The sequence below is a fragment of the Ischnura elegans genome, chromosome 12 (genome assembly GCF_921293095.1).
Source record: "Ischnura elegans chromosome 12, ioIscEleg1.1, whole genome shotgun sequence".
NCBI classification, from domain to species: Eukaryota; Metazoa; Arthropoda; class Insecta; order Odonata; family Coenagrionidae; genus Ischnura; species Ischnura elegans.
This window is the reverse complement of record NC_060257.1, coordinates 94,633,650-94,657,734: the sequence shown is the minus strand read 5'-3', so window position 1 is coordinate 94,657,734 and position 24,085 is coordinate 94,633,650. Positions and strand designations below refer to the sequence as shown.

General features: G+C 39.0%; 1 protein-coding gene across 2 annotated transcripts in view; it reads right to left on the bottom strand.

Annotated features, from left to right (window-relative positions):
• LOC124168893 overlaps positions 1-24,085 on the bottom strand; it is a 116,796-nt gene that overhangs the window by 43,882 nt on the left and 48,829 nt on the right. For both annotated transcript variants that reach the window (XM_046547270.1, XM_046547271.1), the window contains exons 4-6: positions 9,385-9,600; positions 6,811-7,005; positions 6,070-6,258 (exon numbers count right to left, since the gene is read on the bottom strand). In XM_046547270.1, coding sequence (XP_046403226.1) covers positions 6,070-6,258; positions 6,811-7,005; positions 9,385-9,600 — 600 coding nt within the window. The remainder of the gene's footprint in view (positions 1-6,069; positions 6,259-6,810; positions 7,006-9,384; positions 9,601-24,085) is intronic.

Below are 24,085 nucleotides of genomic sequence, written 5' to 3'. Positions count from 1 at the left end.
TTTGAAATGTTCCTTTCTTGCAATTAAATGTTTAATATGATTGAGGCAATGTGGCGTTAATCGTCAGCGGCACGCCCACCTGATCCTCGGCTTCATCCCACTTCTTGTTTTCACCAGGGATCTCGCTCTACCCCCACCCCTGCCGTCATGTACTAGAGGACATACCGAGGCGTGCTGTAATATTCACGCATTTCTAGCCCGGATTCTTTTCTTTGTCTTCAATTATTTTCAGCCTTTTAAAGTTCTCACTTGTGCCTTCGTCACAAGTTCGGGGCCATGGTCCGCAGACGAATAAGAAGAAAACTAATAAAAATGAAACCGGACTCTATTGAACCCACACGGAAAACACTCGCCGGTTTTAAGTCAACCCACCCTGGAAAGTACGGAACCAGTCGTACGAGGTGAAGTTCGACACTAATGCTATCGCGTACGGCGTAAGCAGAGCTTACTGCAGAGGGTGAAGCATGACCATAAGACTGCGCACATTTTTTTATTCTATAGAGATGGCAACTTACCCACTCATTTCTAACAATAACTAGCGTAGCTCTAGATGAGCAGATGAATTCAGATTGCTAGTAGGGAGAAACAAAATACCCTGAGAAGACATCGCTTCGTTAGCACCTCAGACAAGTGAGACTTGTAGCATAACTCGTTTATTGTAATCAGACGACATATTTTCGAAAAAAAATCCTCATCAACTGCCGTGAAGCTCACTATCAGCTGCGAGGATATCAATATTCGCCAGAAATCACCATCTTATTATTCTAACTATTTCCTTGCTTAAAATGGTTAAATAACATTAGAAATACGTCGTGTTTGGTATCATTCTTTTTTTAATTACGTGCACATCACTAATATCTCAATATAATAGAAGTAAAATACCAATTGCCGAAATTCATTTTTACACACCTTTTGGCCTAATAGGTGATTCATGCAGCAGTTGACATCCAGAGGTGGGGATCCTAAAAGCAGGTCAGCTAAAAAAAAGTCAGCCTTTGAGAAAGGGGGAAGCGTGAAAAAGGTTTCTTTTGTTCTCGAGTAACTTGATATTTTCTTTCAAAGCTAAGGTCTTCGTAATACGATCCCTGCTCGAGCTGGGACCTTTTTTTTTATTTCGGAGAAGAGGAAAGCTTCAGACTGGGAGAGGCGAGTGCTGAATGGAGGGGGATACCGGATCTTGGGAAATGCGATAATGTGACTCAGCTTCCCCACGGCACTCAGCTTCTCCCTATCTTATTTCAGTCTCCAGGGGAAGATTCAAACTATCTGTCTGTCGTTATTAGCCATAAATAACACGTTGTAAACACTTCGTCTCGTTTTCGTCAAACGATAAATGCGGGAAAATTATACGACGGGACCGCGATCTTCAAACGATAAATGCGGGAAAACGATACTTCGGGGAACAATATATGCGGGAAAAAATTACATTGTCTTTAAGGAACTTATTTTGGGACCAGGAGCGGCGAACGATGAATGCGGGAAAACGATGAACGCGGGAACGATAAATCGGGGTTCCACAGTACACAGAATGAGTCCCACTCGCCAGGAAACTACCATTTATGGATAACCATATGAAATGATAAAGCAACGGCAAAACTATACCTGCCGGGGTAAATATCGATCATTATCAAATTTGCCCATTCAATCAGGATCTGACGAATAAGCAATTCTTCATTTATTCATATTGTTCCTTGATAGGAAAAAATATTGCATTCTTACCTTGGGATAAGGTCATAACACCTCCAATTTTGAACTGTTTTATAACTAGGCATTTGGCTGCAATTTTCGTAAAATCACTTTGCAAGTTATATATGTAATTAGAATATTTTTATTTCTAATCGATACTTCAAAGTGGCCATGGAATTTAACATTTATGCAGAAAAATATAGATCGAGTAGTCAAATCTTCATGAATACTGTTAATTATCTTATCTGGGAGAGAGACCTTTGTGTTTTTTCACCTCAGAGTCGAATGTGATTGGATTCTGGTAAAGTGAAGAATGGCAATCCAACTTGTTACGTGACGTGGAGTTCAGAGAGTAACCGGCTAAAGATAAGGAAATATTACCCTCGAAAACCATATTAAATGTAAGATTTTACACTTTCCCGGCGAGCGACTTGTATAAACTCTTCTTGGAATACAACGCAGGTAAGATTGTGTATTGTAGCCGTGTGAATGGGTAACAAGTCGGTACCTGAAATGTCGGTGCTCTTACACAATCTTACCCGCGCGGTATCCCGAGAAGAGTTTATTCATAGTAAATGCGACGTATACTATCGCTAATGGCCCAAAGAAGGAGAGGAACATTTGATCCCTCATTTCATCAGCTGCGGCAAATGGGAGGATATCTATCACTCAGGGGCGTACCCAGTGAGGGGCAGGAGGGGGCAGCTGCCCCCCCTTAGAAGCAAAAATCGCAAATGTCTTTAGGGAAAATAATATTTTTCCTAGCAAATAATTTTAAAACCAACAAAGAGCTATTATAATTTCCTTAAATTGTTGATTTCATTCACCTTTTCCGTGCATAAATCTTAGTACATAGTAAAATATCTAACATATCTAAAACTATCATAAAACCTGATAGTCCTGATGGGATAATAGCTGATGGCGAAGGATTGGTGGAAATCAATAGACCCTAAAATCATACAAATACTCCTAAGGAAGGAGTTAAAAATAAAAGAGTTAACTTCATGAAAGTAAAAGAAGGAAATTATAAGCTACGCAGAAGAAGCAGTTATTTCTACCAAGCGCAGGAACAGCAAGAAATATCTAATAAAAATTCATATTGTGATTTTATTTTGTAGTATCCACATGGTATTTTAATTAATAGGAAGCAAAGGAAAAATTATTTTTGGGCCATCGAAATTGTGGAAAAGTTTAAGGAGTTTTACGTGAACTTTATGTTGAAATATGCCAGAATGCATCAGGTAACAATAAATAATTGTACTGTTATTGATACTTTTTCATTTGAACCAACACTTTCCTCTCAAATATCACATGCGGGTCAAATGTTTCCGGACATGGCCTTAAAAATGGGTCTCTAACAGGGTAATGAGATCGCAATATACAAAGTTACTAATACCACCTCTAAATACCCTTTACCAATTATGAACCGAGCCGAAATTTTTCTCCTAGAAAAGATATAATGGTGAGGCACGACTTTCATTTTCCCCAGGAATCTTCAAATGAGTGAGATAAAAAAAAATTATGATACCATGACTCTTCTGCCTACTGAGATTTTAGTGCCGATGACAGCAGTACAGACTTCATAGTTAAGAAAAAAATGAAATGGGTAAAATCCCAGGGGAGTTCAGGTTTAATAACTATATAAGTATTTTTAATGAATTTGATTATAAACATGTTAATGTCTCCTGTGTAATACAGTGAGTCCTCGTTCTACGTCGCCCCGTTTAACGTCATTTCGCGATAACGTCACGAAAATTTTGAGACCGTCATTCGTTTATCGCGCCTTTGCTTCGCGATAACGTCAGGTCTGGTCAGGTTTTTTAAATTTCGCGCGAGAAAAAATGCGAAGCGGCGGGCGTTGCAGGTTGTTCGTTTTGTGGGCGGTAATACAGTCAGTCTAAACGAAGTGTAAAATGGTGTGTTTATTGTCAATTTCGATTGCGTTTATAGCAAATTTTCTGCAAAATGAATTCTTAGGTAGGTGCGCAAATGTTAAGTGCGTAAAAGTCAAGTAAAGTTTTAGCAAATTTTACTTTACATAACGGTTTTCTGGAACCTGAAGTGATTTCTAGGAATTTTTCCGGGTAGAACTCGGAGTATATGTCGTCACTTTTTTGCCGTGTTCTCAATAATCTTGGTTCCTGTAACTGCGACGATGTTTCAGCGATGATGATGCCCAGGTGACCACCGTGAGCGAAGCCGAAAAAACAAACGCGGGAAGATACAAAAATGGAGAAGGATGTACGTCGCTGCTGGTATTGCCGTCAATGAAGACAGGGACTCGTGTTTATGCCATAGTTTGGCATTCCCATCGTAAGAAATGGCCCAAATATGATACGCTTAAATTTTTTCGCGTAGGAATTGTGAGGTCTAGGAGCCGATATTCACTTTTTACATTGTTTCTTATGGGATATTGTGCTTCGATTAACGTCATTTCGTTTAACGTCACATTTTTCAGGAACGGTAAGTGACGTTAAACGAGGACTCACTGTACACTCATTGTAAAAATTTTAGAGTTATAAGATATTTTTCATACTTATTAGTATAAAAAGGAGTTTGTAAGGCATGTGAAAACTTTTCACCATTGGAGCTGAAGCGATCGAAATAGAGGCAATTTTTAAATTTATAGGTAATTTAAGCTGCAATAAAAATTATACTGTCGTTGCCATCTTAGGAATAATTTAGGAATCATTTGCGCTATAATACGTATTCATAAAGCAATATAAACATGGATTTAGCAATGGATTGCTACAGCAAACGATAGAGAGAAAAAGGAAACAGCAATTTACGACAGCGATACGAGATTTCATGTGTTCTCGTTACGATCTAAAATGTAATGTAGTATTGATTATCGACGTGGAATAATTCTCATCAAGCGGTCTAATTTAATAACTATACAATGCAGTTTTCTTTTATTTACAATACTCCGATGTTTTCACTGGAGTGCTGAGTGAATAAAGACATGAGACACTGAAGAAAGAGAGCGGAATTGAATGGAGGAAATATCCAAAGGAAAGACGCCGACCGAGTGACTGTCCACCCAATGTAAAACAAAAAACTCTTGAGGCCTCCCAAGGCCATCCGAGATCCCGACCGCCAGCGGACCGAAATCTGACACCATAGAGGGAGGAGCTCACAATGAATATGAGTCCTCCTCCCTTACCATTATTTTCTTCACTCTCGATGCCCCCCTTCCACTCAAACAACTTCCCCTCAAATTCAAACTGCAGCGGTCGCTTTCGGAACTAAATGCTAGTGACCATTATTTCGGAGTTCTCCCGAAGTACCCTTTCCCCTTAAGCATAGCCCCTTTCTCAGAAGTTCCTACAGATTGAAGTGGGCAAAACCACCCGAACAAAGCTCCTTCTAAATATTCATGGTCTGCATTTCTTGGGCGCTTTTGCTTTTTTTAATTGCAAAGAGCAAATAGGAAGATAAATTAACTACACCACTCTCATATTATTCTATTATTTTCTTGCTTTGACGTGTTAGGTGTTTTTTGGCCATAGTGTCTACCATCAAATGCTTTCTATTCACGCAACTCACGGACGCGCGGGTATGCTGACGACTGCTTTGTGCCGTCCGAGGAACAAAAAAAGATCAAGCATTCGCGAATATTAATTCCACAATATTTTCACCAAAATGAACTACTTATTTATCGAACGACAGTTTACTACATGAATTTGAGACTGAGCACTGCATGTTAACTTCATTTCTAACAGATCGCTAGAAATTAGGGAAATTACGGACTCTTGATGAAGGTTTTCCGGCGATGGAAACTCTCGCAATGGCGAGTGCCAACACCAAAAGGGCCTCGTAAAAAAAAATTTTTTTACATGCTTATTATAGGGTCAAATGATGGTGCCTCGGCTATCTCTCGCAATGGCGGGGGTCTCTCAATAGCCCGTACTCGCTTTAACGAGGTTCCACTGTACCACTCAGACAATACATATCTGTTACTCAGCTGCTTTCTCATTTTTGCTCAATGATTCCAATGACCTTTACTTTGAGGAGGCAAAAATTATACCTATTTTTATCAAAATCTGATAGGCAAAGAATCAACTAGTCACAAGCAACATGGATTCATATATCTCACCACATATTCACGTTTACAAGAGGTGGAAAAAAAGGAAAACAGACTTGTCTCCCCCTTTTTCAGAACTCTTTTGAGTGGCAATTTTTAAAAACTGGGAAACAAGCACATTTCAGCGGCCCTCCAATATTTTAAAAATTTCCAACAGTAAGCACAAAAATTCAAAATATTGAAACTGAATAATTTTACTAAGGGATGGAAAACTCAAATAGTCGAAACCTCCACTTGCAATGAAGTATTGTTGAATATATTTTGAAATCAACAGTCATCACTAGTGTTTATAAATTTACCTTCCTGCTCCTCACTGGTATTCTCAGAGAGCCACCCTTCCACAGAGTGGGAGCTGGCCGTGCTGACGTTGGGGCAACCACATTGTTGACGGGAAGCCATCCAGGGACGGTGGGCACTCGGCTTGCATCCCTATCCTCAGACTCATCTGCTGGAGATGAAGAAGACATTTCACGCTGAGGACTTGGAGCCTTTGGGAAAAATCAAATGAAAAACACAATATTTCCGATCCATAAGATCTGCTAGCTCATAAGTTTCACTTTCTTTGGGTTAGATCTAATGAAAAATACCACAGATAAGACAAGGATGAGAGACAAGGATGAGAGACCTTGTTTAAAAAAAATCACTTCATCTATCATAAGAAAACTACAAGAGGAGGCATGTAGGAGGCAATTCCTTAATGAACTAGCAGACGTTCATGGACCACTCCCCAATACGTATCCTCATTTCCCAAGTGCACCACCAAATGATGTATTCTCCCCCCACCCCTTTCCGTCCCCTTCCACTTCCCACCCCCACTTATCCAAATAGCAGAAACAGACAACATCACAGTGTACTTAAGAATGACCTAACAGTCAAAGAGCATTGTATGGAACACAATACTGTGGGAAAGTCACATCTCTCTTTTGTTAGCCCAGGATGTCCTTCAACTATGTCTTCCCTGCCTCAGTTATTATTGTTCAAAGAAATATGAATCCAATTAAATGTTTGAATATAAGAAATCTTCTTCAGTCTGCACTCACCTTTTTGAATAGAATGTCATTTTCTGCGTTTGTATTACCAAATGTGCTGTTCTGTTTCAAATGTCCTGCAACGTTCCCCCTGCCCTCAATCAACACAATTTCCTCCTGACGAGCCACAACACTGCTGGCTGTCATCTCGTTCAACACCTTCTTTGTGTCTTGCGAAGTCTTGGACTGAGTCCGTTTCTTCTCTTTCTACAAAGCAAGACATGCCAATTAAACTCTTGAATACCCAATAATAAAAATACATAATATAGGTAAGCACAATATATTCCTCGGAGATGAGCAATCAAAAATTTATTTAATTACCGTATTTGACGACATATAAGACGCACTTTTTTTCCTAAATTTGGTCTCAAAAAAGTTACCTGCGTCTTATACATGAAGGACACAGGTTAACTTTCAATACTGAATGCTATTTTTAGCCCGGATAAAGGTCTAGACACACACAACTTTTTCTACATCTACCATAATTATTTTATCAGGTTTAACTAAATTTTTGCCAACAATAATATAGCTCAAAAGAGAGAACTGGGGTGGTTTCCTTCCGACACTGCACCGTTCCCGTCAAAAAGTAAACGAAACTAGCAGCGCTCGCTCCGCCCTCGGTGCGGAGAAGCGGGGAGTAGCACATAGTACAACATTGTACTACTCGTTCAACGTATGAAGCCTGACACACGTGTTGGTATCGGTGTTGCTCTGTACAAACGTGTCGGTGTCGGTGCTTAAAACTGTTTGTTTAAAAAAAAAATACCCTGGAAAATATGACTACAGGAAACAAGAGATTAAGCTATAAAATTCAGTATAAACTATGAGTGATAAACTACGCCAAAGTGCATGGAAACAGAGCAGCAGCAAGGCATTTCGGTCCACCACCTACCCAAAAAAATGATACGTACTTGGCGACTGCAGGAAGATCAACTGAAGACTGCTAAAAAACAAAAACATAGCCTTCGATGCCCAGCTCCATCTTTGCCTGAACTTGAAAATGCCGGGATTCTGAAAGAAATTCTGGGATAAGTGTTTCAACCAAAATGATAATCAATGAGGCCAAAGGATTTGCAGAAAAACATGGGAATCAGAACTTTTCAGGGTCTGAGGGCTGGTGCTACAGGTTCATGAAAAGGCAAGGCTTATCAATGCGCACAAAAACAACTATTGCACAGAAAATGCCAGCAGATTATGAAGAAAAAATACTAGCATTTCATAGGTTTGTTATAAATGCACGCAAGAAAACTTCTTTTGAGCTCGGTCAAATAGGAAATATGGATGAAATTCCACTCAAATTTGATGTACCATCCAACAAGACTGTGAGTATTAAAGGGTCTAAATGAATAACCATAAAAACCACAGGTCATGAAAAAACCCGATATACGGTAGTTCTAACATGCTGATGACACAAAACTACCGCCATTTTTCATATTCAACAGAAAAACTCATCCGAAAGAAAAACTTCCAACGGGTGTAATTGTTATGTTCATCCGAAAGGCTGGATGGACGAAGCTGGAATGAAACTGTGGTTACAGAAGTATGGGCGAGGCGACCTGGTGGACTCTTAAGAAAAGCCTCTCTTTTGGTTTTGGATCAGTTTAGCGCCCATAGAACTGAAACCATAAAGAATAAAGCAACAGAATTAAAAACCCAGGTAGCTATCATTCCTGGTGGACTGACTAGCCAATTGCAGCCTTTAGATGTATCGGTGAATAAGCCATTTAAGGAAAAAGTGCGAGAACGATGGAACAAGTGGATAGGAGAGGCACATCACGCCCTCACACCCTCAGGTAGAATGAAGTGGCCCTCTATTGCACAAGTGTGCGAGTGGGTAAAAAGATCTTGGGAGGACGTAAAGGCTGAAATAATTGTTAAGTCCTTTAAGAAGTGCGGAATCAGTAATGCTCTTGACGGAACAGAAGACGACGCATTATTCGAAGAAGGTGATACTAGAGATGACGGAAACAGTAGTGATGACGATATTCTCGTTTTCGATGATGATGATAGTGAAAAGGATTTTTTTGGTTTTGAAAGTGGTTAAAGTCTAATTTCATGATAGGCAACGTTTTCCTTGAATCTGTGTTTTTTATTGGTTTCTGCTTTATTTTGTATTATGTTTAATTGCTTGCCGTTCACTCATTTATTCATTATTGAAATTTACATATCATGTTCAAAATAGCTTGCCATTTGTTGATTTTCCTTTATAAAAATATGTTTGGTAATTGCATTCAATGATTGTTTATTTGGCTTTTACGAAACGTGAGAACTAAAAGAAACCACACTTTAAGTTATTGTGGTACTGCGATGTCGCGCGGACTATTGAAACTTTTTTTCCTTGTGTGTGGCCTTCTAAATAAGGGTGCGTCTTATATGCCGTCAAATACGGTACTTAAAATTTAAAATCTGCCATCAAAATGATTGGGCCAGGATGAATCACGAGCAAAGGGAGGTACAGGGGAGAGCTTCACACGAGCACGCTGCACAAAGAGCCAGCCACACTCCAGTTGGTGGTCGCATATGAAGAGGGAGTAGCCCGCACAATGTCCAACACTTAAAATAAGACTATCTAACACGTGTGTGTACCTTTGGAGTTGGCTTCCGATTGCTTCCAATAGGTGATGTGCGAGGAGAAGCAGCACCGTCTGTTTGTTTATCGCTTTCCTCCTTCGCCACTGTGTCCTCCTCAACGCTTGACAGCACCTTGTCCACATCGTCCGATAGCACCACTTCTATTGTCACGGAAGAGAAGGGACATTCCCCCAATGCATCCACATAATCCAGCCCATACTTCATGCATTCCTGCAAAGAATATGAACAAAAGAGAGTGAATATCTGTTGAATGATTTTTTATTTAGACTGCGTGACTTTGCGTTCATCGACGTGACACAAGCGGAAAAGAGAAACAGTCAACCTTCGAGAACACCAACTTATTTATTCTGGTTACCAACCAAACTATTCCGACAATTAACAATCGATAGTATCGATACACTCGGTATCACAAATACATAATATGTAATATATACATTACCAAATTTATGTATTCATATTTTCCAGCACTCCCACTATTTGTGATAACTCTTCCTTAAAAAACAGTAAGAACACAAAGAAAATACATAACTCACTGTTACTTTGAAATAGAAGACACAATATTCAATAATGTTCTAAATCTAACAAACTTATCCTTACACAAAGGTTTTGTAAAAATATCTGCTAACTGATCGTTACTTTGAACATATTCAACATTAACAATTTTCCTTTCATACTGCTCACGAATGAAATGGTATCTAATATCAATATGCTTAGTCCGCTTGTGGAACTCGGGATTTTTGACAAGCCTTATAGCACTTTGGTTGTCCACATAAAGTGGGGTTGAACTCACACAATTAAAACCAATATCATATAACAGTTTCTTCAACCATACTACATCCTTGGCAGCCATACATGCAGATACATATTCAGCTTCAGTGGTACTGAGTGTCACCATTTTCTGACGTTGAGAGACCCAAGTGATTGGACCACCTGACAGCAAACACACAAATCCAGTCATTGACCTACGAGTATCAGGATCTCCTGCAAAATCTGAGTCACTAAAGCATATCAAATCTTCACTTGAACTACCTCTACTGTACAATATACCATAATTAACTGTACCTTTGACATATTTGAAAATTCTTTTTACAGCATTAACATGGCTTTCATCATAATTATTCAAGTACCTACTCACACAATTAACAGAAAAAGAAATATCAGGTCTACTAACAACAGCTAGAAACAAAAGTGAACCTACAGCTTGGCGATATGGAAATTTTGTAATACCACTATTATCGGTTGCTTCACTCAGCTTTACACTGGGAACAGCAGGAACATCCACCGGAGTAGAATCAAATAGCTGAAATTGCCTGAGGATTTTTCCGGCATAAGTTGTCTGATGAACATGAATAGTACCTGCGGCTCGATCTCTCATAATTTCCATGCCACAAAAGTTCCGAACCTCTGAAACTTTTATTTCATACTCTTTACCAAGAGCTTCCAGAACACCATGAATCATCTCCATATTGCTCCCAATCAGTAGACCATCATCTACAAATAAAGCTAAAATCATTCTATTAGGACTCTTAATTTGAGTGAATACACATTTGTCAGCATCACTGGCAACAAAATGAAATTTACTGAGGAATTTAACAAATGTTTGGTTCCAGGTTCTTGGAGATTGTTTCAAACCATATAATGACTTATTCAACTTACATACAAGCTCACAATAACCATTACATTTTACCTCAATGCCTTCTGGGATTGACATATATACCTCTTCCTTCAATTCCCCATACAGGAAAGCGGTTTTAACATCAAAGTGAACCATCTCCAAGTCTTCTTCAGCTACAACTGCCAAGAGAGTTCTCAAAGAGTCATACCTCACAACTGGTGAGAATGTCTCTTCATAATCAAGCCCTGGGGGTCTATTCTCTAACTCGAAGCTCCCGTCGTGGTAGCTTCGAACTAGCTACCAGAATTGGCTACCAACCTTATTCTCTAACAGGGAGTAGCTTTCTCAGACCAAGGCTGCTATTCTGGATGGAATAGCATTATGCTATTCTCCGATATTGCAACCGATGTTGCTATAATATAGCGTATTGCAACGCCTATGCTATTTGGTATTCAGAACGGTTGCAATTCGTGTTTTTACTACACCGGAAGACGTAATTCTCAGAATAGCATAGGCCCGTAGCATTTCACTATTCTGAACGGCGAATTGCAACCGGTAGGCTTGCTATAATATTACGCGGTCTTCGAGGCCGACCTATTCGGTATTGCAACCCAGAAAACGTGCGCATTGCGATGTCGAATTGTTTTTCTGAGGTTAAAGTAACATAATCAAGTATTGAAAAATGGAATAATAGCCAAAAATAAAATGATATCAGCTTTATTTTAATTAAATAATAGAAGCATAAGTGATGAATATTTAACTAGTTAAGTGAATTGGTTAGAAATTAACATTCGAGCTTAATATATGAAGCACAAGCTTGCTTCATCGAGAATTACTACGATTAGACCAAATTTTCCGTGTTTTATTCATATTTACAACTCATAATTTTATTTCATCACTTGACTTGCTACTAAAAATATCCTCAATATAGGCTATGAGGTCGATTCTTGAAAATTTTCAAGCTTGTGTTAACACACTAACTCGCCAAATATAATAACAGTTATAGCTTTCAATGAAAACCATATATTACCATAATAATACCATATACTTTGATCAGCCGTTCATTTCCTCAATTGGACAGTATATACAAATACATGCAACGAGTCGAAATTGTTTTCCCCACTATTCGCTACCTTCTACAATTAAAACTTAAAATTTACTAAATTATAACGGGCAGTCGACTTGAAATACTTGCTTGAAAACAAAGGATTTCTCCGAACACCAATAAAGTTTCCGAACAAATATGATTCACCACAAACGTTTAATGGAATATTCATGTACATCATAAACGCAATATATATCATGTGGAATTCAATACAAATTGTTTCCTCTATAGCCAAGCAAGTTATTCACACAATTAATTTTCAGTATATCGGCACAGTTCAGGGTCTATAAAAAATTTCAATGAGCACATTAAAATCAGCTGATACGAAAACAATGATAACTGACACAACAGCACTTTCCACACGATTCACTATTGCTAGATTCACTTTTTCACAGCTGTTCCATCATCCTCAAATTCACCATCACCTTCCTCTGCTTTTTCCAAATCTGCAGCTGAAATATCGATACTATTCCATCGTAATACATGAAAGCACAGCTGTGACGTTGCCACCTACTTCAGTTCCTAAACAGAGATTGAATACTGAAATTAGGGAGTCATATAATATAAAGTTGGTATTAAAAACGAAAGCTTCTAGTCCATACAATAAAGCTATATCGTCACGATCAAAGCAATAAAAGTTGGTACATATTTATTTTGACATGCAACGAACAGACAGACTTCGAAGCCTAAGACAATTACGAAGAAAATCCAACATATTTAGCTTTCAATGATTATTTCGCATAACATATATCTCACGATAAAGGACCGATCGGATATAGGTAAATGATTCAATATATATGCCCGATAAATCATCATTATAACAGTAAAATTATGACCTAACCCACCTGTCTGAAGCCATTGTGATATCAAAACAACAACAATCAGCTGATTTCATAAACAATATTTTCAAAGCGTATTATATAAATCCACGGTTTAATATAATTTTTAAATGCAAATGAAGCAATTATTTTTAATTGCAAGTCAATATTCCATAAAATACAGAAAAATATATAAAATATCTTCTCCCTCATTGGTTGCGCAAACTGTTCAGAAAATTTTTCATACGGGAAGGGGCGGAGCTTCCAAATAGCTCACGCAAGAAATAGCATGCTGCTATTCCGAACAAAATTATTACTACACGTCATTCTGAATACGGGGTCGTTGCAATAATGACCCGCAGAATAGCATATGCTATTTTTTGCAACGCTTATCCAGAATAGCAGCCCAAGAATTTCTGGTAGCTTTCTCAGACCGGATATGGGGTATGAGAAATATTTCGTGCGAACTCAGATTTTACTCTTAGAACCAATGAAATCGCTCGTTTCATTTCGTAACCTGCGGGAAAATCATAATGTAGTCGTTCTCGGCTGACTTTTTCTTCTAGTTGAAATTAATGTGCTTTGTAAATTACGAAATGCTGAGTGCCTTCAGCTTTCATAATAATAGAAATACGAATAATAATAGAAATACGTAGAAATAATTATATTTGGCTAAGCGGCTTTTATATCAATTCAATAGTTTCGATCGATGCAGCAGTTTATGTCACGATTGATAATCATGTAGGCCATGTAAATATAATGAAGAGAAAATGTTAATAAACTACCAACACATTAAACCAATGCTATCACATTGTCGTTCTAATTCCCGAGAACTTTACACTCAGCGCTCCTTATGCTTTTGCCTGTTTGATGCAAAAATTTTGATGACCAACTGTTTCTGTGCAGAGATTGTTCCTTCTTGCACTGCGAGAGAATATCGCAATAACATGTGCATACGATAAGTGTATATTATTTCGGGAATATCTTCAACAAAGTTAATGGGAAGGTGGAGACAATTATGTTTGAAAGTTACGTCATTTCACTCAGATTGGCCTAAGCAATCATTTTAGGCTCACATTATGCTTCAAACGATATTTACACAAAACTCTACTGTCGTGCCGTTCTCACGACGGCTAAATTAATATTTAAATGGTTTTATGAATAAGTATTATATGCCAACCGCCAAGTTTGCACTATTGCAAGCGAGGGCGATTCATTAGAACTTGACCATCATTGTGAAAAAACAACCTATTAAACGTAGTTCCTTCTCCCAATATTAAAGCCATATTATATTATTGTTTTTGTGATGACTTCCTCCGTGGGCTTCTGGAATATCCATGGCTACACTTTCTCAAAATTCAAAACAAATACACCAACTTAACTACCGGCACTGAAGTTAAATGCGTATATACGGCCAAAGACACACAAATGAAAGCAGAATGATATCATGAACACGTTTATTCATTGGAAGAGCAAAAAATTTATTCATAACTATCATGAAACACCTTACATTGCATTATAACACAATAATATATCCACCTCTCTCCGGTCTGCATCTATGTAACACTAAACTCTCTTCACACAATCACGTCACAACAAAGATCGTTGCTAATAATGCACGGTAAAGTTTATCATAAATGTATAAACACTTGCAAAAATAAGACATCCATCTCTGTGCAGTGGATACATTGGCATTGGTAATGATTTCAACGCATCAATTTGTACCGTCACTACAACAGTCTCTCGCAACATCAATAATAATCACTGTTTTCGAAGTTTTTCTTCTCACTAGTAATGACTTCATGCAAAATAAGATTTCACGTGATATAAAATGATTGAAAGTAACATTTTTCTTCTCCAAATAATGAAATCAACTAGTTAACGCGATCGATAGTTCACTCCGAAACATATATGTTTAGTCACGAAATTTGTCACTCATGCCCACTACTTTGTTAAGAATACAATAATTGAAGGCTTCAAATAATTTACGCAGCATTCCCGACCTCATTAAAGAAAATAATTACGCAAAACAACAAAAATAGTCAACACTTTTCTTGTTTACCACTCAATCGCTAGCCGTGTCAAGAAAGACTGATGGGATAGAACAAAAGATTAGCGACACGCGCCACTTGGTTCACGGCGGTTCATAGGAATTCCCGGAATTCCCTATGTATTTTGATGGTAGCTAGCTGAAGCGCGGGGTTCGAGGGCGCGCTTCGCGAAGCTACCGTGGTGGCTAGTTTGAAGCTACGGAAGTAGCTTCAAATCCCATAGAGAATAAGGGTTGGAGCCTAATAAGCTACCGGTAGCTTCTGCAAGCTCCCTTCGCCGGAGCTTCAGCGTTAGAGAATACAAGTGGGAGCAAGTAGCTTAATTAAGTATCTTTCCACCAGAAAGCTACCGCGCTTCGAGTTAGAGAATAGACCCCCATATCGCTGAGGTTTTCTTAATTGTTCTTTATCTCTTAAACAACGATGAGCTACTTCTTCTCCTTGTAATAGCTGAGTTTCTTGACTACATACTTTTGGATAATCTTGGCCTATTTCCCCATCAATTTCTTCATTTCCTTCTTCTCCAAGCAGTTGAAAGTGGAATTCTTGCTTACTAATCTGCACTTTCTCATCTGCTTCATTGAACTTGACATCTTTCGACTCTACGATCCTTCTTCTTTCTGCATCATAGAGACGGTAGTTCTTTGTTTGACTTTGGTAACCAACCATTACCATTTTCTTCGCCTTTTGGTCCAGCTTCTTTCTAAACATGTTTGGAATATGAACATAAGCATCTACTCCAAAAATTCTCAGATGAGATAGTTCGGGCTTCTTTCCAGTCCAAGCTTCATATGGTGTGATACCATCCTTGTTTATTGTGGTATGATTTCTCAAATAAACGGCTGTATTTACTGCCTCAGCCCATAGGTAATGTGGAAGATTTCTTGCGATCAACATTGACCTCGCACTCTCCATAATTGTGCGGTTGTCTCGTTCTATACGACCATTTTGCTGAGGAGTAAATGGCGCAGAGGTTTCCAGTACAATTCCATGGCTGCTATTATGGATAAGCGTTGCAAAAAATAGCATACGCTATTCTGCGGGTCATTATAGCAACGACCCCGTATTATGAATGAAGCGTAGTAATAATTTTGTTCGGAATAGCAGCATGCTATTTCTTGCGCGAGCTATTTGGAAGCTCCGCCTCTTCCCGTATGAAAAACTTTCTGAACAGTTTGCGCAACCAATGAGGGAGAAGATATTTTATATATTTTTCTGTATTTTATGGAATATTGACTTGCAATCACAAATAATTGCTTCATTTGCATTTAAATATTATATTAAACCGTGGATTTATATAATATGCTTTGAAAATCTCGTTTAGGAAATCAGCTGATTGTTGTTGTTTTGATAATATCACAATGGCTTCAGACAGGTGGGTTAGGTCATAATTTTACTGTTATAATGATGATTTATCGGGCATAAATATTGAATCATTTACCTATATCCGATCGGTCCTTTACCGTGAGATATATGCTATGCGAAATAATCATTGAAAGCTAAATATGTTTGATTTTCTTCGTAAATGTGTTAGGCTTCGAAGTCTGTTTGTTGCATATCAGAATTAATATGTATCAACTTTTATTGTATTGCTCGTGACGATATCGTTTTACTGTATGAACTAGAAGCTTTCGTTTCTAATGTTATCTATATATTATATGACTCCCTAATTTCAGTGTTCATTCTCTGTTTAGGAAATGAAGTAGGTGGCAACGTCACAGCTGTGCTTTCATGTATTATGATGGAATAGTATCGATATTTCAGCTGCATATTTGGAAAAAGCAGAGGGAGGTGATGGTGAATTTGAGGATGGATGGAACAGCTGTGAAAAAGTGAATCTAGCAATAGTGAATCGTGTGGAAAGTGCTGTTGTGTCAGTTATCATTGTTTTCGTATCAGCTGATTTTATTATGTGCTCACTGAAATTTTTGATAGACCCTGAACTGTGCCGATAAACTGAAACTTAATTGTGTGAATAACTTACTTGTCTATAGAGGAAACAATTTGTATTCAATTCCACATGATATATATTGCATTAATGATGTAGTGCATGGATATTCCATTAAACGTTTGTGGTGAATCATATTTGTTCGGAAACTTTATTGGTGTTCGGAGAAATCCTTTGTTTTCAAGCAAGTAATTCAAGTCGACTACCCGTGTTTATAATTTAGTAAATTTTTAGTTTTAATTGTAGAAGGCAGCGAATAGTGGGGAAAACAATTTCGACTCGTTGCATGTATTTGTATATACTGTCCAATTGAGGAAATGAACGGCTGATCAAAGTATATGGTATTATTATGGTAATATATGGTTTTCATTGAAAGCTATAACTATTAATATATTTGGCGAGTTAGTGTGTTAACACAAGCTTGAAATTTTTCAAGAATCGACCTGATAGCCTACATTGAGGATATTTTTAGTAGCAAGTCAAGTGATGAAATAAAATTATGAATTGTAAATATGAATAAAACACGTAAAATTTGGGCTAATGGTAGTAATTCTTTGCATTAATTGTTATTGTTTTCGTACTGTCGATGAAGCAAGCTTGTGCTTCATATATTAAGCTCGAATGTTAATTCCTAACCAAATCACTTAACTAGTTAAATATTCATCACTTATGCTACTATTATTTAATTAAAATAAAGCTGATATCATTTTATTTTTGGCTATTATTCCATTTTCCAATGCTTGATTAGGTTACTTTAACCTCAGAAAAACAATTCGACATCGCAATGCGCACGTTTTCTGGTTGCAATACCGAATTGCTCGGCATCGAAGACCGCGTAATATTATAGCAAGCCTACCGGTTGCAATTCGCCGTTCATAATAGTAAATAGCAACGGGCCTATGCTATTCTGAGAATTACGTCTTCCGGTGTAGTAAAAACACGAATTGCAACCGTTCGTAATACCAAATAGCATAGGCGTTGCAATACGCTATATTATAGCAACATCGGTTGCAATATCGAAGAATAGCATGATGCTATTCCATCCATAATAGCAGCCCATGACCCACTTAGTAAGTCTTCATATTTTCATTCAGGAATTCAGTGCCACGATCAACTCTTAATACTCGAATGAATCGACCTCGTTGATTTCTCACAAGAGTATTGAACTCTCTAAAACATTCGAAAACATCAGACTTGTGTTTCAAGAAATATACGGACCTGAACTCTGAGGCTTCGTCCTTTATCAAAAGAAAATACTTTGCTCCACCAAGGGATTCAACGTGCATGGGACCACATACGTCAGCATGTATTATGTCAGAAGGCTGACATTTCCTGTCTCCAGGTACACTCTTGTATGTGTTACGATGAGATTTCCCCAGCTGACAAGCCTCGCAAACGAATTTTTCACCTCCTGCTTGGTTCAGCCCCTCGATAATGCCTAACCTGGATAATTGAATCATCGCTCCAGCATTCAGATGTCCCAGACGTTCATGCCACACTTTGAAGCTATCTCTTGACGCGAGATTGGCCTGACAATCAGTGACTACAACAAATAACATTCTATATATTTTGTTCTCCTGTTTCACACCTGTAGCTAGCACCTTGCCATCTTGACACACCATCACGTTATTTCCTGCAAACCTAACCTCAAAACCTCTTGAAGTACATACGCCGACTGAGAAAAGATTTTTCCGAAGTTGAGGCACGTACAAAACATTTTCAATTCTCCCAAGCTCCCACTTTTTGTTCGCGTACTTGCGGATTACAACAGTTCCAACTCCTACAGCTGTGCACTTCGTGTTATCTCCTAAAGTAACTGAGATATCTCCGCATTCAACTAAATCATTAAACCACTCACGTCTGTAGCAAATATGCCTAGACGCACCGCTGTCCATGAGCCAGGTATCTCTTACTTCACTACGTGAGATAAAATCTTTCACATCTTTTGCCTCATTTACAGGTTTGCTGCGTTCATGAGTAGAATTTTTACTGAAAGCAACAAAAGCACTCACAGAATTCCCAGATCCTGTTTCTTCCTTCTTCTTCTTCTCCGTCTTTTTATTCTTCCTGCAATTTCGGGCAATGTGGCCAGGTTTTCCACATATAAAGCAAACAATTTTGGCTTTCCGCTTACTTCCAACTTGTTTTCCTACTGCCCTTTTTTCATCTCTATCTATCGACATGGCTGCAAACGCACTCGCCGACTCCTCTATCTCCGTAATTCTTGCTTCCTCGGCGATCAGCCTCTCCTGAAGTCTCTTTACGGTCTGGTCAGCTGCTGCGACGTTATCCCACGCCGTAATTAGTGGATGAAACTTAGCGGGAAGGCTCCCCAGAATCTTTGCCATAAGAGCAAGATCCGATATCTGCTCTCCGACGTCTTTTAGTTGGGCCACAATATTTTGTAACTTCGCAATATGCTTTACAACAGAATCACTCGGCCCCATTGTATATTCGTGAAACCGCTTCATGAGAAGAAGCTTATTGGCTTCCGACTTTTGCTCATGCACGAGACATAGCTTTTCCCACATTTCAGACGCCGATGTGCACGTAAGTAAGTACTCTAGCTGTGAATACTCAACTGAGGATGCTATAATGCACATTGCTTTTGCATTGTCCTTCACCCACTGTTTCCCTGCAGTATCTTGAAGATTTGCTGGCTGTTGTCTTGTTCCCAGCACCACATCTAGTATTCCTCCAGCAAGGAATACAGTCTTAATTTGAAATTTCCACAGCTGGAAATTGGTGCCATCGAACTTGGAAATGCTCCTCGTCAAACTCTCCGCTTCTGCCATGACGGAATACTCGCGATCACTTTTCCTTAAGTTCGCACTTCACTAGTCACGTAAATTTCTATAAAATGTTGCCACACGTAGCTGGGCCCATAACCTGTTGAATGATTTTTTATATAGACTGCGTGACTTTGCGTTCATCGACGTGACACAAGCGGAAAAGAGAAACAGTCAACCTTCGAGAACACCAACTTATTTATTCTGGTTACCAACCAAACTATTCCGACAATTAACAATCGATAGTATCGATACACTCAGTATCACAAATACATAATATGTAATATATACATTACCAAATTTATGTATTCATATTTTCCAACAATATCAATTAACCTTCGCCCAGAAGCTCCGTACAACAGTGCATGGATATTTTTTGTTGAAACCTTTTTCTCCATACTAGAAACCATTCAGCCGAGGCATTTTTTAGTGTGCCCCCCAAAATTTCTGGTACCCCCCCCCAGAAATTCTTCCGAATTCCTCCAAACTTATCAGCAGAACTTCTCCCACTAAGGACTTTTTGCGCAAAGGCCCTTCGACTCAAAGGCTCGGAGACTCTAAGTCTCGGAACTCTAGTCTCCGAACTCTGTCCTTCGAACGACGTCCTTTGACGCTGCCCTCTGTCGCCAGTGCTCCGACCCAGCCCACCTGGAGCTCAAGACTTGTATAGCCTAGTATGGCGGAGGAATACCTACTCCTGGCAATCCAGGGGAAGTGGGTGCTGAGGCATAACAATGCAGTTTGTAGTGAGAAGTACTCCACTCCACTAGTCCTATCACAACTCTCTCTCCCTCCAACACCTCATCCCACTATGTCTCTCCCCTCCATGAATTCCAATGACTTGCCTCTACCAGCTATCACACCAATTGGCTATGTCTCCAACCCAGGAATTAGAGGAGAGAAAATCCGGCGGTACGCGGTTCTCCCCCAACCCAGCTTGGATGACCGACGTTTTGCAGTGGTGCCAGTCAACGGGGCACCTACACAGCAGATTTACACCGATGCAGCTAACTTGGACATCGTCCTATTACCCCTCCACTCCTTTGCAAATTCCCTCCCCTCCACCTTTGACACTGATTGGAGGTCGGCCAGGCCTCTTTTTTCTTTGGCGCTCGCAATGGACAGATTGCTCGGATGAGAGAGATTTCTTAAAAATCATACAGCTTGTGCTTAGTCTCTGGTAATGTTTCCTATGAGATTATTAGTTATCATTGTTGTTTTCTGCAATAATTTTGATTTTGAATATTTCTACTTGTAATAGATACTGATTGAAAATGACTCATATATGTATAACAAATGTTTCTCTGAGTGCTGATTATTCTAGTTTGTGCAATCTTTCCCTCTACCAGCTAGTAACAGACCATCGGAGTTCCCTGTGTCTGGGGCTTAAGTTCAGAATCTGGAAGACTTAAATATGTAATGCCACACAGCATTCCCCAAGTCTTCATTCAATTGATTTTTTATCTAAAGGCCAGATTATAGAACAAATAAGCCATATGCATATTATCCTTAACCATTAGACTGCAGCAGTGGGGTAGTCAGGAATTTCGTTGGAGAGGGTGGAGAGGGCAGAATCCAAAACCAGGATCTTTGAATGACAGGACAACGAGTCGAGGGTTTTCAACCAATTTCAACACTTTTTATAATCGAAAAAACTTCATTTGTCAAAGAAATATTTTGTTTTCTTTTATTAAGGAAAAAATTGTGTTTTTATATTTTGGGGGTCCAGACGTCCCCCGGACCTTTCCCCTCACTACGCCACTGGACTGTAGGAATGCTTTTATAGGTTTTGCACACAGAGTGTGTGGAAAATGTATATAAAATTTTGACCATTGCTCAACTACCTACAGGCTGAACTCTTCCAGGGAAGCTCTCACGGTAGAGGGTGCCTCCTAGAATTTCCTTTCTTAGTGACAATTTCTTATTTTTTTCCTTCTAAATCCACGTCGTGCTTTTGCAGAAAAAGTGCCCAAAATGCTCTTTATTATTATTGTTTGTTTGTCCAAAGACCATGTACAAGAAAATACAGTGATATGAATAGGACATGTCAAGGTATAGAGAAAATACATGAATAAAGCCATCGAGTGATTTAAAAAAGCCTCACTGTTGGTACATATTTACAGTAATGGTAATTATTTGTATAAATATTCATTTATTGAATGAAATAAATTCGCCTAAAGGAAATTGCGAACCTTTTTTTTAAATGCACACACCGTTGGAGAGTTTTTTATTTGAGTGGGCAATTTGTTGTATAGTATTATGCCCATTTCCTTTGGGCCATGGCTAGATGCTCTGGTCCTGACACTACCTTGATGTAGATGCTTGGAAATTCGAGTCTCGTACCCGTGAAAGTTGGCGGGTTCGCGTGGAGGCCCCATTAACCACAACCCCGGAAAGGTTGCGGACGCCAAGGATGTGGAGCTGCGAGAGTGACATGTATAAAAGGCAGTGTCTTGTGGCATGTCGAGGGTTATTGCTGTAAAACCACCCAGCTGTAAAGTTGCTTGTGGGCTGTAGAATAAAGAGGCCAAACCCGGAACGGAGCATTTAGTTACTTTACGGCAACAACACATGCTCTATGACAAGTGCCCAATTGTAGGCCCATCTCTCGGTAAGAAAGAAGGAAGATTTATAAGGGTTCACTCCCTGCAAGACGCTCAGCCAGGCTAGAGGGGAAAAATAGGTATTTCTAGCTTTTCTCCTGCACAGGCTGATGGCAAAAATCACAAACTCCCACAACCCTAGGGTTATAAAGCACATAGCATAAGATCCCAGCATCTATATCTAAGGAAGAAGATATCCTTGGATAAAAACTAACATAATACATAAATATACTATAAAGAGGAGCAGTAAACACCATAAAAGACACCAAGGCGGCTTACAAACCACTCAACTCTATTTCAATACAGTCAGTGGCGTAGCGAGGGGGGAGATCCGAGGTGTCTGGAAACCCCTCCCCCCCCCAAAATACAAAAACACAATAGGGTTCGTCACCCACCATAAGGGTTTTTATAATACACAAATTATTTGGTTTTAGAAATCCCAGTTTAGACAAATGGCAATGCTCAATTTTAACCTGATTTGAAAAAGGCCAGATTGGCACCCATGCCATTCCACTCCACGTGACATCACATGGGGTGCGTTCCGAATCACGCATCATGTGCATCGATGCGCATCAGGCCGTTCCGAATCAAGCATTGATGCGGCCCTGCATCGAGCATATTTCGAGGTTTCGGAAGCATCAACTTGCATCGGCTCGCATCAGAAATTCTTGATGCAGTTGATGCGAAGGCGAAAATGGGCGCAACCTTTAAAATTGTGACTGTGTGTTTGGTGTTTGCATAGGGTGTTTACACGACTCCTTTGTGCTTCTACGATCAGAGGAAAGAGTTGAAGGAGTTATAGATATTAGTTTTTGAAATAATAAGTCCATATAAAATGGAAAATGGGGAAATCTATATCCGATGCGTTGAAGTGTGAGTGTATGTAACTTGTTTACAACCGTTATTAATTTCATTGGTGGTAAAAATGCAAAATACGATCTATAATTTCACACATTGAAATGCAGGCATGGTAGTTTTTACCGTAATTTTGCTTCTGTACACTAACTTGTGGAAATTTTCGACACTTTAACGTTATATTGTGAAAAGATAAGTTGAAAAGCTACATCAGGGAGTGTTTATAGCACAAAGACTGTGGTTTATAGTATAATAGTATCTTCAAAATAACTGTATACAGTGAGTCCTCGTTTAACGTCACCTACCGTTCCTGAAAAATGTGACGATAAACGAAATGACGTTAATCGAAGCATAATATCCCATAAAAACAATGTAAAAATTGAATATCGGTTCCTAGACCTCACAATTCCTATGCGAAAAAATTTTGGCGTATCATATCTGGGGCATTTTTTACGATGGGAATGCCAATCTGTGGCATAAATGCGAGTTCCTGTCTTCATCGACGACAATAGTAGCAGTGACGTAAATCCTTCTCCATTTTTGGGTGCTTTCCAATCACCTTGCGCAGATCAGCTCACATCGCAACAGAACGGAACACACTAGCGCAAACTGAAACAGACGATTGGAACGCATCTGCACCGTTGTGTTTACAAATGGCGGACCGTTCGGCGGCAAAAGTTGAATGTTCAAATGACCTGATGCTTCTGACCTGACCTTCGAAACATAAATTATGAACACAATTGGTCGTCTATTTCATTTTGTATTTAATAAATGCATTAATAAGTGTCAATTGAAAGAAAATAATGGAATTATTGCTACTTAATAATCAAATATCGCCGTAGAGCTGCGCCTTGGTTCTCTATGTTGTTTTTTGCGCCTTAAACATTTCAGAGCTTCCGTTCACCTGACTT